Below are 15975 nucleotides of genomic sequence, written 5' to 3' on the forward strand. Positions count from 1 at the left end.
CTAAGAGACCATTTTCAGGTAATAGAAATGTTCTAAAATTTCTTGTGATGATATTTGCACAACTGTGTAATTACACTAAAAGCCAGTGGGTTTTACATAAGTGGGTAATTGTATCTCAATAAAGCTTGTTTTTCAAAGCAGGCAAAACAAAGGTTAAAACATTAAATGAAATAAAACACTTACTTCTTTGTCCTCCCTAGCCACATTTCAAGGGCTCAATAGCCACGTGTTGCCAGTGGCTACCATATTGGACAACACAGACTGAGACTATTTCCATCATCACAGAAACTTCTATTGTACAGTGCTCCTTTCGAGCCGTATTTCTCAACCAGAGGTGATTTACTCTACCAGGGGCATTCAGCAATGTTGGGAGACATTTTTGGCTGTCATAACTGGTAGGTGGGGTGCTAATGGTATCTAGTCATTCTAGGCCAGGGGTACTGCTTACCATCCTACAACCGCCCCACCACCCAAAATGATCCGACCCCAATGTCAATGGTACCAAGGTTGACAACACCTGCTGTAAAGGATGTTTGCGCACATCTGAATGTATCTACGGCTGTGTGAGATCGTCTGGACATGAGGTCCTCTATCCTCATGTCAAGCCGCCCCTAGGGAGGGAGTACTAGTCACCACGACGGATTTGGCCAATTTACAAATTTATTACACCATCTGCCCAGCAGGTGGCAGCAGAGTGAGTTCTTCTAACAAAGTAGCCGGAAACGAAGTGTCTTGGGGAAGGGTGTCTTTTTCTAAATCATTGATGGGCCCTAAGAGCTAGTGGATGCCATAAAAAAAAAAAAAAGTATGAGCGTGTCAGTCCCTGTTGAAGCCCTGGTATGTGTACATGAACTTCAGTGATTGAGTCGAAACGTGGGTGTGAGTTCAAGACAGTCAGGGTCCATGTGACACCCTCTCAGCCTCCAACCCCCACGACCCCACCCCCACCAACCTACCAAGCTCGTCCACAGCGTTGACGTCAGCGTGGCTGGTGATGAGCTCTTCCACCATGCCCTCCACCGCCAGGCGGGCCGCGAGGATCAACGCCGTGGAACCATCTGCCATGCGAGCATCCAGGTCTGTGGAGCGGTTCCGGATGAGAATCTAGGGGAGGGGGGGTGCAGCAGGGGTAGTCACGGCAGGAACAGGGGGACCAAGAGCACCTCTAAGCCCTTGGAGGTCCCCAACCCCAATCAACGAGGTTCAGGGAGCAGCTACTTTCCGGAAACTGTACTCCCACATATACCCATTTTATAAATGAGAAAAAGGAGCTCTGAAAGGCAGAAGTGGGATTTGAACCCAGACCTGTCTGATGCTTGTCCCAGCTATGCAGTCAAAAGGGGCAGGCCCATCTCACCTGGAAAACACCCTGCGCATCGGCAGTGACAGCTGTGTGCAGGGGAGTTCGGCCCGAGTGGTCCTGGGCATTGGTGTCTGCCCCAGCATCCAACAGCCGCTTGGCCGCGTCGGCCCGGGCATAACGGGCAGCCAGGTGCAGGGCTGTCTCGCCTGTGCGGTCAGTGCGTGCCCCGAGCTGGGCCCCCTGGCAGATCAGGTCTGAGATGATGCTTGCTGATGTGTCTTCTGCCTCATCTTCCTCAGTCGGCATCGGCTCCAGGGCCCCCCCGCAAAAGGAGGCCAGCATTAATGGAGTGAAGCCATCTGCAAGAAACAGGAGCATGTCACAAGGGAGGTGGACACAGAGGCCTTTCCAGGGAATCCTATTGAGGGCACTGCATTAGGAGGAAGGGGGACACATGGAAGTACATCTGCACAGATGCTGTCAAGTGCCCCAGAAGCCAACCCAGGATGAAGATTCATGGGCATGGGATTTGTCACAAAAGGGCTCCTACTAGGCACAAGGGGACAAAAGACAAAGGAGGGAGGAAGTCATGCACCTCAGACAAATTCCCGGTGGGTGATTTCAGCCTGATCCCAAAGCTTATCTGGAGGCCACTACATCTAGTGCTATCAGCCAGCTGGAGGCACAGGAGCTGCGCCTTTCACATACCCACACCCCCTGGTTAGGAGTGCCCCTAGGGAAATAAAACCCCTGAGGGACTTCAAAAGAGAGCCACAGGTGCAGGCCATTTAGAGTAAAAGTAAAATGGAACTGGGGGAGGAATGACCTGAACTAGGACAAAGATTAATGCAACCGGATCCAGATAACAGTCTGCCGCACTGTGCGTGCGCATTTGCCCTGGTGCACTTAGGGAGACTCTTGCACCACATTCTCCAACCTCAAACTCTGAGGAGAGCAGAAGTCCCTCCCTTAGGGACAGGTATGTGGCCCAGACCTGGTCAATCTGCATATTCCAGCCCTCAGGACACACTGATTAGTTCGGGATGAGCATGTGACCCTAGTCTGTCCAATCAGAACTCATCTTGGGACTTTTGCTGGTGCAGATGGGAAAAAGGTTTTGTAAGGCTGGTCCCGCCTGCAGGCACTGTGTCCCCAGGAGAAAACCTGCCTGGGCTGGAGCCAAGAGGTGGTGAATCCTGGATCCAAATGTGTCTGATGCTTCCAGTAAGAGCCAGTAAATTCCTTGTTTTACTTAACTAGTTTGAGTTGGGCCATTAGCACTTACAACAAAGAGTCCTAATGAACGTACAGCCCAGCAGACAAACACCTGGACACACCTAGCTCTCCCCAGAACACAGACCCAGATACAAATTCTCACAAGGACAGGTAAGGGGAATCCTGGGAAGGGAGGTGGGTGCCGTCACTTACCTGGGCCTCGCACGTTGACGTCCATCCCATCGGCTTCGGCATCGCCCTGCGGAGGTGTCAAGGCCATGGCTGGTGCCACACGGATGTCGGCAGCAACCAGGTGGTGTTGAGTCCACTGACGGCAATCTACGGCATCCTCGGCCCCCACGCCAGGCTCCTCCACCTGGAGGCACAAGGACCCGCGTTCTCTTAACGAGTTGGAAGAGAGACAGTTGGAGGGACAGTCTGGGCATCCCCACAGGTTGCTCTCATGAAGATACATACACAGCCCCCCAAACCTGATTGTGTTCTAGATAGGGAAACAGGAAGTTGACATACTGGAGCTCAGAGAACGCGTAAGAGGAAAAACTGGGATTTTAATCCAAATTGGAAAGAGAGAAACGCTGGGAACTTAAGGTGGAGGACCAAGGAAGAGACATAGAGTGTAGCACCTGGTAGCACATACCTGTCTATACACTAGACATGAACACACCAAAAAAGAGATTAAAAGAACAGTTTACTGACAACTGCACCAAGAAGCATAAAATATTTAGAATTAAATTCAACAGAATGCAAAACTTATATTCTGGAAACTACAAATCACTGGTAAAAGAAATGTAGGGGCAAGGGGGTCCTCCAAGGATCAGTATTAATCTGTGCACATGAATATGATCATGAGGTATCAGGACCAAACAGTCACACACAAACGTACTGATTTCATTCACAAGCAAAGCACCGGCATCCCTAGCAGGAGCTTAATAAATTTCAGACTCATGGTCCAAAAGGCATGAGTGATGTTATGGAAACAGGACAGAATATCCTTAGCCAGCCTGCCAGGGCACTTAAGAGCTTTGGGCATCAAACATAGAGCCTGATCAAGGCGGATCTGAGCTTAAGGATGCAGGTGACTTCCTCTGGGCTCTCCTACTGACCATTGGGGCCCCACCCAGGACCCTGAAGGCAGGAGTCAGAGGAGGGGGCACAACCTTCAGTCGCTTGGCCTCTGGGCACTCCGTGTCCATCCAATCTGTGGCCACGTCCCCCATTAGACTCTCGCCCTTGGCCATGTTCCTGTGGGGATAATGGGAAGGGCATAGGGGAGAGAAGACAATGGAGACATGTGACCTGGGAGGATTTGGGATAGGGTCAGAGCAGAGGTCCCAGAGGTGAGGTCGGGGTCTGGTGTTGGGATAGGTCAGCAGGCACAGGGGGCAGGGTCGAGGTACAGGGTCTAATGGGGGTTGCAAGATGGGGTCAAGGTCACAGGGGATATAGTCAGGGGTTATGTTGAGTGATGGCCAGGGTCTTAAGGTGGAACCGTGGAAGGGACCGGAGTGGGATCATAGGTCAGAGCAGTGAGCTATGGGATAGGTGAGGGTCATAGGCATACATCAAGGGTTACAGAAGATGACATCGGGGTCATGGAGGATGGGTTACCTTCATAACAGGTAAGAGATGTACCCAGGTTGAAGAGGTTGTGAAAAGGGGCCAGGGGGTCATGGAGTCACAGGAAAAGGGTAAATTCAGGGTGGGATTGAGGGTCTTGAGAGACAGGCAAAGGAGTTGGAGGTGAGGCCCAGCATCAAGGCCAGCATTGAAGATTATGGGAAACAGACACTGAGTTGGGATGAAAAGGGGATCAGAGGGGAGGTCAAAGTTCAGTATGGGTTAGAGCTAGAGAGGTCAGGGGTCAGCAATAGGTTGGGGAACAGACAGGGGTCATGGGGTCAGCAATCATGTGGGAATGAATGCTGAGTATCAGGGTAACGTCTGAGAAGCCAGGATCAGGGTGGGGTCAGAGTGGGGTCAGGATAGGAGTTGAGTCAGGGGAACTGGGATATCGAAAGTGGGGTCAGGGGTCACAAATCAGAGGTGATCACCATTCATTCATACAGTCAGTGGTCAAGGGGATGGACACTGGGATCCAAGCTGGAGTCTGAAGTTAGGGTCCAGTTGGGGTGAAAGTCAGAGTCAGGTCAAGGTGGATTCGAGGGCTCACAAGGCCCCTCAAGTCAGGTATGGGGAGTGGGCAGGGTACTCACTTCATGCCCAGCGCGTCTTGGCCCACAGGCTCCCGCCGGCCCTTATGGCCAGCGGCCACATCCTTGTGCAGTGCAAAGCCCTCAGGGAACCAGAGGGTGCTGTGCTCACGCTTGCGCCGGGCCACCATGACGCCCAGTACAAGGATGACCAGCAAGAAGACAGCGCTGGCAGCCAGCAGTGGCAGCAGGGGCACACGTGGCTCTGGCAGCTCCAGCGGCTCCCCTGTAGGCAATAAATGGGGGACTTCAACCATGGCCCAGGACCAACCCACCATGAGAGTCCCAGTTCCACCCGGGTCACCCGCCAGCCAGGCTCACCCCGCACAGCCCGCAGTGGGTACGGGAAGTCCAAGCGTTCCACGGCTGACAGTGCTCCCAGGTAATCAGCTGCGCTCTGAGCATCAGGGAAGCAGTGGTCATTCTCTGGTGACTGTAGGCACAGCCGGTTGTCAATCTCCAGCATCACCACTGAGCTGTGTGGACACAGGGTAGGGACAGGCTGCCTCAATGGGGCACCTGCTGCCAGCCTGGCACCAAGCCTCATCCCCCTCCCCAGCGCCAGGCTCCAAAGAGCTCACCATGTTGCTATGGCCCACCTGCCCCCATCTGGCATCCAACCCTACCACACCCCCAAAACCAGCCCTGGCTATCAGTGTCCCCTGAGCCATGACTCCAATGGGCATTGTTTTCATGGCAACATCTCTCACGGATGCTCTTGGCACATGCCCAGATCTCTCGTATCAGACTGGTGCGTCCATCTCCCAACTACTATGAGCACTGGCTTCCAACAGCTGACAGCCATCCCTTCTCCGGAGAACTGGCCTTAGCAAAGTGGGAAACCCCTCCTTTGGGAGGTGGCACCCCTTAGGTCAGCCCTCAGCCAGTGACTGTACAAAAGCTGACCCTCCTGTCTCAAAGTGGGACAGACGCTGAGGTGCTCTTCACACTCCGGAGCTCACCAAGGAATCGGACTACAGCTAGACCCCTGCTTCACTTTCCCCCGCCCCATCCTGCTGCCCTCATCCCTCTCTCCTGAGACCACCCCTTCGATAGGGCACACGTATCTGAATCCCCATCTCAGGCTCTGCTTCCAGAAACCCAACTCTCTAACTCTCTGTTTCCTTGGGGTCCCCAATACCCTACCTCCTGATCTCTTCCTGTTTCCCTAGTTGCCCCTTCTCCTCATAAGCACAGAACCCATTCAAACTGGTCCTATCCTGTTTCTAACAAGACCTGGAACCAAAGGTTACCCCACTTATGAGTAACACCTATGAACATAACTCATGAGTAACCCTTGTGAACGCTTAACTGTTCTCCCCATGGAACCAATGGACCAGGACATAACTGGAACCTGAACACTGAAACCCCTTCAGAAGCAAAGGGTCCGTTGTCCGGGAAGATCTGGTGCTGAAACCTCTTAAATATTGGCCCAAACTCTGGATTGGGAAGATAGATTTAAGCCTTGCCTCCTAGCTACTTGCCAGGCAAACACGCAAATGAAAGCTCTTTCTTTTTTCAAAAGCCAGTACGTCAGGCAGCAAGCCCTTGCTTGGTAACACTCTTTTCTGAGCTAATTTTCCTCAACCAATCCTTAGGTCTCAGCCAGTGTCCCAGGATCATTCTTCTGTCCCCACTTCTCTCCCCACTTCTTTGAGTCCCTCCCATGGCTTCAATGATTGCCAAAACTCTTTTGACTTTCTTGTCTCTGTCTTCAGCCCCTGGTCACTTTCTGGGAGTCTCCACGATACCCTCAGACACATCAGATTCTTCAAGCCCCAAAGCAACCCCGACTTTTCACCCTGTGTCCTCAGGAGCTGGCACATCAGACACTCTCGTCCATCTCTCCTAGTCCAGCCACCCAGTCAGAGCCTGAGCCCCCCATCTCTAAAATCTAGCCCTCCTCTCTGTGTCGGGGCCCCACCCTGCTCAAAGGCCACACCTCCCTTTGGCGCCTCTACCAGGCCACCAGCAGGAGAGTTCTATATTTTCCATTTCTAAACAAAGTAACAAAAACTACACATGCATCAAACATATGGTGATGGAAGGAGAACTGACTCTGGGTGGTGAACACACAATGTGATTGATAGATGATGTATGACAGAATTGTCCACCTGAAACCTGTGTAATTTTACTAACAATTGTCACCCCAATAAACTTTAATTAAAAAAATAAAAATAAAAAAATAAAAAAAACTACACAAGCTCTTAACCACTCTGCTATACCCCTGCCTTTCCAGAAGGAGGTCGCTCTATATCCAGGGGCAATCCTGCTCCCCAAAGGACCCTTGCCTATGTGTGTCACATCTTAGGAGTGGGGTGCTACTTGCGTCAAGTGGGGGGAGGCCAGAGATGCTGCTCAACACGCTACAGTGCACAGGACGCCCCCACAGCAAAGCATGGTCTGGCCCCAAAGCTCAGTGCTGTCAATCAAATTGAGCCGCGCTGGATTTATTGCCAAGATGTCAAGTGGAAACACAGCAGACCTGATCCAGGCGCCCCTCTCCCGGCCCCTGCTCAGTGCCTGAGCAGCCCCCACGGCTCCCTGGGGGGGAACCACTCACCCGATCACCTCGGGGGCCAGCTCCCTCCGGTTCCGGGCTTCGGGGCCAGGGCCAGGCCGGTGGTAAGGGAAAACCATGGCCTGGCCGTTCTCGTCCAGGCGGAAGCGCAGCGAGGTGCGCAGGATGCCGCTGAGCCGCTGCAGGAAGTCGGCACTGGAGCGCAGCAGCTCCTCGGGCGGCAGCAGCACGGTGAGCACCAGCACGCCGCGGGCCAGCAGGGCCGGCACCTCGCCTGCGCAGTCCAGCCCGTCCCAGCCGCACTCCTCCGTGTTGCAGCCCTGATCGCAGCGGCCGTCCGCAAAGTGGTCTGCGCAGTACTTCTCATAGACCGGGCTGGTGGTGGAGAGGGGCCGTGTCAGGGGCCTCCGGCCACCTGCACAGGTAGCACAGAGCAGCCCAACTCCGGAGACAGAACGGGACAGGCAGCAAGCCCGGAGGACTAGAATGTATCCGCATGGGCCAGGCTTTCCTGCAAATCCATCCATTTGCTCAGTAACTAGTAATAAATCACTATTGATAGAAGCTTGCTAAGTTCTGAGCGTTGCTATAGGCACCCAGGGTACGTCCAGGCACAAATCCTTGAACACGTGGAGACTGGCACTCAAATGGGTGGGGACAGATGTTAAAGGAGATGAATGAACAGAATACACAGTACTTTAATTACACAGTAAAAGCTAAATGGAGGGAGGGAGGGAAGAAGGGAGGGGTGGGATTAAATGGTAAGGAGAAAAAGCAGGAGAAGTTGGGGGGGGGGGTGTGACCAGAGAGATCATCGAGAAGGTATAGCTGTTTGAGCAAAGACTTGAAGGAAGTGGTGAGCAGCCATGTGGCTTCCTGAAGGAAGAGTAAGCCAGGCAGAGGGAACAGCCAGGACAAAGGTCCCGAGGTGGGACCACGCTCCGGGTATGGGAGAAAATACAGAAAGGTCAGGGTGGCTGGAGAATAGTGAGCGAGGGAGAGAGACGGGGAAATGAGAACAGGTAGGTAAACATGAGGGAAAGATTACAGGCAGACAGAGGGACGCGGTGTGGGACAGAAAGGACAGAGCACAGGATGGACAGATGAAATGCATGAGGCAGACATACGGGGGCATGAACAGCCACAGAGAGGGGCAGAGGAGGGATAGGCAGGCACGCACAGATGGATGGACGTGTAGAGGGGCAAAACGAGTGCACGGAGGGACAAAAGGACAGACAAGAAGGACATGGATGAACAGGCGGGGCACAGAGATGGACAGGTATACAGGGCACACAGACAGGTAAGCTGGCGTAGGAATAGACAGATACACAGATGAGATCCGAGGATGGACAACATATAGTTGGGTGCACAGAGGGACAAAAAGTATTCCGGGATGGACAGCGAGACCGACAAACAGGGCACAGGGAGAGACAGAGTGCAGAGGCAGACAGAAAAACAGACAGGTGGGGTACATGAATGGACAGACAGTTGGAAGCATGGGGCAGTCAGGGCACAGGATGGACAGAGAGGGCAGGCACACGGGTGGACCGACAGACAGAAGTGGCACTCCGCTGGGTTAGGGTACACTAAGAAACAACCAGCCCAACAGACAGTCTAAGGATGGACTGACAGACAGATCAGGGCAAACGCATGGACAAATAGGGAGGCAGGGCCCATTGGATGGTCAGATATGGCACATGGACAGACAAGACACAGACTGGGGTGAGTGGATGGACAGGAGGGCAGAAAGGCGGCGTCCACGCACGGACAGACAGAAAGACAGAGGGACTCACTTGCAGGCGCGCTCGCGGCCGCCAGCCCTGCAGTCGAAGTTGTCGTAGAGGCAGGCCGGGGAGCTGCAGGCGGGGTCACAGCGGCTGTTGTTGAAGAGGCGCCAGCACTGCCCCGCCGCACATTGCCGCCAGGGGTCGCCCACGCTCAGCGAGCAGTCGCCGCCGTCCCAGCCGCAGCCAGGGCTATTGCACTCGCGGTCGCAGCGCTTGTCCCCGCTCTTGGCCTCGCAGGCGGCGCTCGGGCACAGCGGCTCCTCGGGGGCCTCCGGCGCTGCCGCCGGCACCTCGCAGCGCAGCCCGGCCCAGCCCAGCGCGCACGCGCAGCGGAAAAAGGGCGCCGACGGTTCGGGGTGGCAAGAGCCCCCGTGGAAGCAAGGGGAGGGCACGCAGCTGGCGTTGGTGGCCCCAGCCGAGGACTCCCGGAAGCCACGGCAGACGGGCCCCGACAGCCCCGGGGGACATGCGCAGCGCGGCCCACGGACCGTCTGCTGGCACGGGATGCCCATAGGACACTGCAGCTCCCGGCAAGAGCGGGCCACACGCTCGCAACGGGGGCCCCAGAACGGCTGGAGGTGGAGTGGGGGAAGAGGAAAACAAGGATGGGGGGCAGGGGGTGAGGGAAGGGATAAAAGGGGAGAAGGGAGAGAGGAAGATGGGGGTCAACACTTAAGACTGCTTGAGCCTCCAATCTCCCCAGATTCTACCAAACCTCTGCCCCTTCCACTGCAGGCCCCACCTGGCACATAAGCCCCACCTTCCCCAGGAGGCCATGCTTCCAAACCTCAGCCTCACACTCCCCTCAGGGTAATATCACCTTTCCCAGAAAAATCTCTTCCTTTCCACCTTTTCTCCCCTAAAGCCATGCCCTCCCACCAGGCCATGCTCCCACTCCTCTCCCAGAAGCCCTGATGTGACCAGCCACCCCCACTTACTGGGACGCAGTGGCAGGTGAAAGTCAGTGCACCCCCAGGGCCTTGGCCAGGATGGCACTGGCCTCCATGCTGGCATGGCTGGGACTCGCAGGGAGACAGCACAGTCTGACAGCGGGGACCTGGGCAAGCAGCAGGAGGTGGATCAGCCACAGTAGGGGACACAGGCAGGATCCCAGGCCAGCCCCCTTGCCCACGCTTACCTGTGAAGCCCGCTTGGCAAAGGCAGCGGTAGCCCCCACCTGGGTCCTGCAGGCAGTCCCGGGTGTGTGCCACATGGCAGGCACCCAGGCGACACTCATTGATGTCTGCCTCACAGCGCAGGCCAGTGTATCCTGGGGGGCAAGTACAGTGGAAGCCACCCACCAGGTCCACACAGGTACCATTGTGCAGGCAGCGGGGGCCTGCGTCCAGGGGTAGGCCTGGGCCACAGTCATCCTCATTAATCTCACAGAGGACACCTGGGGGAAGGAGGATGGGGTCGCAGTCAGGAGGGGACAGAGACCCAGCATCCCATCCTGTCTCCCAACCCGGGCCCTGGCATACCCAGTGTCCCAGGGGGGCAGGAGCAGAGATATCGGGCCACAAGGTCAATGCAGAAGCCCCCATGCTGACAGGGTTGGGAGGCACACTCGTCCACGTCATCCTCACAGTTGTCACCTGCATAGCCAGCTGGACACTGTAGTGGGGATGAGACACGGATCCATTCAGCCCCAAGGGACACAGATACTCCCCATGAAGACACAGAGAATCCCAGCACAAAACAACACATACAGTCATCCAACACATGGAGATACACGCAGTGCGCAGACAACACACAGCCAAACACAGAAGGACACCCAGACATGGAGGGCCACAGACACACCAGTGCAGACGGACACACACACACATACAAACACAAAGCACAGACACACAGGAGGAAACACCTAGAGACTGAGATACACCCAAGACACACACAACCAGAGACACACACTCAGACACCCGCACGTGCATTCACACCCCGAGAGACATCATGAACAGAGAGACACATAGATACGTCCAGGAACCAACCAAAGACAGAGGCACACCCCGACAGAAACACTGCCAGATCTACCCAGAGGGACACCCACAAAAATGTACTCCGTCACAAAAGCAAAAATCTATACATGCCTAGAGAGAGACACCCCCACAGCAGGCTAAAGACACACAGAAATGTGTGTCCAGACACACCCAGAAGTGACTGGCTCCCCTCTGCCCTCCCCTGGGTGCCCCTTACCTCACACACGTAACCTCCCACGTAGCCTCGGCAGGTGCCCCCATGCTGGCAGGGCTGGGCCGAGCAGGAGTCCACCTCCTGCTCACAGTAGCTGCCTGTGCGGCCCTCGGGGCACACGCAGTAGTGGGAACTGTCCTTGTCCACACAGTGCCCACCAGCCTGACACAACTGCTCCAGCCGCAACCCTACACAGGAAGCACGTCAGGAACACACTCCCCTCTCCTTGCTCCCATCACACACAGCACCACCCAACCTCCTGCTGCCACCAGTCACCAGGGTCCCACCACACTCCATCAGGTAGTCACACATCCCCCCAAACAGCAGTCCTAGTCACTGAAACACACACACACACACCTTTGCTGCTCACACCAGCTCAGTCACACACAGCAGACGTCATCCCAGTGGTCTTGCAGTGACAGACACAGGTACCATCCTGGCTGACTGTCACTGTCACACATCTACACATACTCAGCCATACACCACCTCATGTGCATATGCTCCGTCGCACCCTCATTGGGCTCACAGTGACAGGAAGTATGTGCACATGCACCCTCCCAATCTGTACACGGGCCACGTGTTCCCCCTCACCCATCTGGGCTGCGGCCTCTCTGCAGGGCAGGCTCTGGATGTCACAAAGGCTGCCACTCCACCCCGGAGGACAAAGGCAATGGAAAGAGGTCCCTGCCCGAGCACAGCGACCCCCGTTCTGACACGGAGCACTGCTACACGAGTCTACCAGCATCTGGAAGGGAAGCCCACAGTGTTGGCACTCGGGGACCCGCAGAAATCGCGACCCAGGTTCTCCCCCAGGGTCCCGGCCAGGCTCCTCACCACAACCCCTGCAAACCTCTCTCCCAGGGTACCCAGCAGACCTCAGCCCTGGATCCCAGGTAGGCCTCTCCCCCAGAACACCCCTTTAGTCTCCTCCACCCTGCCCCCAGTGACCCCACCTACCTGGCATTGAGTGCCAGTGAAGCCCACTGGACAGGAGCAGCGGAAGCCAGGGTGGGTGGCAGTGCATACGCCCCCGTGCAGACAGGGCCGCGAGAGGCAGGGGTCGGCCTCGTGCTGGCAGTGTGTGCCAGTGTAGCCAGGGCGGCACAGGCAGCTGAACGAGTTCACGCTGTCCACGCAGGTCCCACCATTGAAGCAGGAGCTAGAGGGGAAATGAGGGTGGGTCAGGCCCCGCCCTCATCACAGGCCCCACCCTCCCCTAGGCCCCGCCTAGAGTTGAGTGGACTCAATCCCTGACCACCGCTCCCCACTACCCTCCAAGAGAGGCTGCAGCCAGATCCTGTGCCTTAGCTCCAATTTAGCAGGGACTTCACTGCTAAGGTGGGAGCCATGTGTAGGCCCCCACCCTGGTCTGGCTTCAGCCCCTTAGGGACGAGAGTCTCTAACATGATCCTGACCCTTCCCAGAGAGTATCCCATCAGGCATCAGAGTCCTAAGGTGGGTGCCAAGCCAAGGACCTCCCTTTTTGTCCCCACTCCTTCTCAAGTCCTGTGCCCCACCCAACGCCAGGGTCCCTGAGCTTCCAGGAGAGGCCCCATCCACCTGGGGCTGCAGTTGGGTAGGTCCTGCTCACAGCGGAAGCCTCCATAGCCTGGGGGGCAGATGCAGGTGAAGGAAGCCACGTGGTCAGTGCAGGTGCCTGGGCCGCAAGGGCTGCTCAGACACTCATCCACGTCACGGGCACAGCGGGGGCCAGCAAAGCCAGGGAGGCAGGAGCAGGAAAAGGAACCCACGTGGTCCTGACAGGAGCCGCCATTCAGGCAGGGGTCTGTGGTCAGAAGGGAGAAGGTGTGATCACTCATCATTTGCCCGACCCCACCCCATCAGCCCTACCTCACCTGCCATTCCTTGCATAGCAGGGGACTTGGGAGGACAACAGGCTTAATTGGGAGGGGCATATTTTGTCAGAGGGAGCAAATTCTGTCCTCTCTGTTGCCTCATTTCCCTCCCTGATCTCACCTATGTGAGAAGGGAAAGGGGTTGGCAGAACCAAAAATTCCCTTTGAGCTGCCAAGCACATACTGTTAGTTGTGTCTGCTTAATTAATTCCTGGACTCAGCACAGAAGGCCTCCCCTACACCTGTGCTGGCCAGTATAGTGGCCACTGGGCACATGTGGCTATTGAGTTCTTGACATGTAGCTGAGATGTCCAAACTGAGATGTGTTATAAGTGTAAAATATACACCCGATTTCAGATTCTGAAGACTTAGTATGAAAAAAAGATTGTAAAATATCTTAATTTTATATTGATTACATGTTGAAATAAAAATTTTTATATATTAGGTATAATAAATATATTATTAAATTTAATATCACTTTTTTTTTTACTTTTTTAATGTGAGTACTAGAAAAATTGTAATTGCATATGTGGCTTGGGTTATTTGTCTACTACACAGCACTCCTGGAGAACTCTCTGGGGGCCTGTTATCTCACTTTATACACAACCCTTACTTGCTTGGATTGCAAGTGGATTGTCTCTGCTGCCAGAGACAATGTACAGGCTTCAGAGTCAAACAGATCTGTGTTCCGATCCCACCTCATCCCCTTACCTGCTATGTGACCTCAGGCAAGTCACTTAACCTCTTTGGGCCTCAGTTCCATGAGTAAAATGGGGAAAATAAGAAAACTATGAAGATGAAACGAAAGCACAGTGGGCAGCACACAGAAGGTGCTTGATAAACATGTTTCCTAAGGCAGCATTCCCCAAGAGCTCCCCTGAACTCACTGGGGTCACAGTCATCGATGTCCTGGTCACAGGAAGGGCCACTGTATCCCCCGTGACAGGTACAGCTAAAACTCCCCGCCAGGTTGGTGCAGGTACCATGGGGGCCGCAGGGTGAGGGGCTGGCACATTCGTCTACATCTTGCTGGCATCTCAGACCTGGGGTTGGGGGAATAAGGTGACATCTAGGGTTAGAGGGTGCAGAGTAGGGTCTGGGGTACCTGTCACTCAGGAAGAACCTGAAGGCTGAGATAGGTGAATGCAAGAACAAGCCATGTTGTCATTTGCCTCTGGGTGTTTTGCACATGCTGTTCTAGAACTTCCTTCTTGCTTAAGTGAGTGGGGAATGCATTCTCTGATTGAGGTCTGCTCCTCCAGGAAGCTATCCCCAAACCCTCAGCCTGAGAACTAGCTTCTCCAGTTCCATATCCCTTCCTCTTCTCCAGAACTGACCACAGGGGCTGTGAATATCTGTGTCCAGCTGTATCCCTTCCCAGAAGGAATCTCCCCCTAAAAGGCAGGGCCCAGGGTGTGTCCCCAGCATCACCCAGTATGAGGCCGGGAGGAGAGGAGGTGAAAGAGAGGAGGAGGAATGAGCAGCTTGTGTACCTTGCCAACCAGGGGGGCAGGAGCAGACAGCCAGCTGGCCAGGAGCAGACTCGCAGTGGCCCCCATGTTCACACGGGTTAGGAGAGCAGGGGGACAGCAGCTCACACTGATGGCCTGTGGTGGGCAGGCAGAGTGAGGTAGTTTTGAAAGATTATTTGTTCTCATCACCACCCCAGGGTCCCCACCTTGATACCCGCCTCCCAGGCTCCAGGGGGAAAGAGGAAAAGAAAACAAAGGCAAACATATAGAAGGAAGAGAATGGAGCAGAGGGAAGTAAGAAAGAAGAGGGAGACAGAGAATCCTGGAAAGGGAAGGTGGGGACACACACCCTGGACACCGGGGGGACAGGTGCAGTGGAAGCTTATCCCATCGCTGGTACAGGTGCCACCAGCCCCACAGGGCTGAGACTCACAGGCATCCTGAGCGAGGCTCTGGCTGCATTGGGGACCACTCCAGCCAGGCTCACACTCACAGCGGAACCTGGAAGGGGAGGCAGTCAGGGCTGGCACGGGGGTGTGGGGGTGGGAGGGGAGCTGGGAGGGGAGCGGTGGTCAGGGGCTGGGGAGAAGCCTCACCCTCCGGGTGCATCTCGGCAAACACCATGATTGCAGGGCTCTTGGGCACAGGGATGGCTCGGGGGGAGGCAGAGTGGAGGCAGGGAGCCTGGTGGGCAGAGGCAGCGGAAGCCGTTTTCCCCATCTACACAGGAGCCTCCCTCGCCACACGGGCTGGACACGCACTCGTTGACCTCCACATTGCAGAGAGGCCCTGGGGAACATGCAGGCAACCTCATCCCAGGACAAGAACAATCAAGCCAATGGGGAGGGGCAACTGAGCCCCATTTGGCATGGCCACACCCTTGAGCAAGGACATTCTCATTCTCACAATATATCAGCTCTTGTGCAAATGAGAATAAATAGCCACCTCCTCAAACCAGAGCTGCCTTCCCCTGGAGCATTCTCCTCCCCAAACTTACATGAAGTCACTTTCATTTTCACTAAGGATTACCTTAGCCCCACTCAGAAACACCCCAATCTTATCGAGACATCCTCATCTGTTCCAGCATAAACTTGAGCCAATATGGGGACAACCTCAAGCCAATGAAAGAGAGCACAACTGCAGGGCAAAGCATAGACAATCTCGTTGGATAAGCGAGTGCAAAGAGAGGGGCAAAACCTGGCCAAGAAAGATGGACGATTCCACCTTCACCCTCTAAAAACCCCCTTTCCATGGCAGCCGCTTGCCCACCTGTGAAGCCAGGTTGGCATACACAGTCATAGCGGTTGATACCATCCCGGCAGATTCCAAAGGTGCACGGGTTGCTGGCACAATCATCGGTGTTCACCTCGCAGTTCACACCTGGGGCAGGGGAACAAGACGGG

At 55.1% G+C, this 15975-nt stretch overlaps 1 protein-coding gene across 1 annotated transcript in view; it reads right to left on the reverse strand.

Moving 5' to 3' along the window:
• The window catches only part of NOTCH3 (notch receptor 3), a 30395-nt gene that overhangs the window by 4409 nt on the left and 10011 nt on the right, over window positions 1-15975 (reverse strand). The window contains exons 12-31 of the mRNA XM_081077021.1: window positions 15842-15952; window positions 15169-15361; window positions 14922-15073; window positions 14594-14707; window positions 13988-14143; window positions 12805-13030; window positions 12202-12403; window positions 11836-11989; window positions 11248-11432; window positions 10539-10671; window positions 10196-10453; window positions 9996-10114; window positions 9064-9629; window positions 7313-7645; window positions 5071-5225; window positions 4753-4975; window positions 3697-3781; window positions 2732-2894; window positions 1358-1662; window positions 957-1104 (exon numbers count right to left, since the gene is read on the reverse strand). Coding sequence (XP_080933147.1) covers window positions 957-1104; window positions 1358-1662; window positions 2732-2894; window positions 3697-3781; window positions 4753-4975; window positions 5071-5225; window positions 7313-7645; window positions 9064-9629; window positions 9996-10114; window positions 10196-10453; window positions 10539-10671; window positions 11248-11432; window positions 11836-11989; window positions 12202-12403; window positions 12805-13030; window positions 13988-14143; window positions 14594-14707; window positions 14922-15073; window positions 15169-15361; window positions 15842-15952 — 3981 coding nt within the window. The remainder of the gene's footprint in view (window positions 1-956; window positions 1105-1357; window positions 1663-2731; window positions 2895-3696; window positions 3782-4752; window positions 4976-5070; window positions 5226-7312; window positions 7646-9063; window positions 9630-9995; window positions 10115-10195; window positions 10454-10538; window positions 10672-11247; window positions 11433-11835; window positions 11990-12201; window positions 12404-12804; window positions 13031-13987; window positions 14144-14593; window positions 14708-14921; window positions 15074-15168; window positions 15362-15841; window positions 15953-15975) is intronic.

Source organism: Rhinolophus hipposideros, assembly GCF_964194185.1.
Source record: "Rhinolophus hipposideros genome assembly, chromosome: 16".
Lineage (NCBI taxonomy): Eukaryota > Metazoa > Chordata > Mammalia > Chiroptera > Rhinolophidae > Rhinolophus > Rhinolophus hipposideros.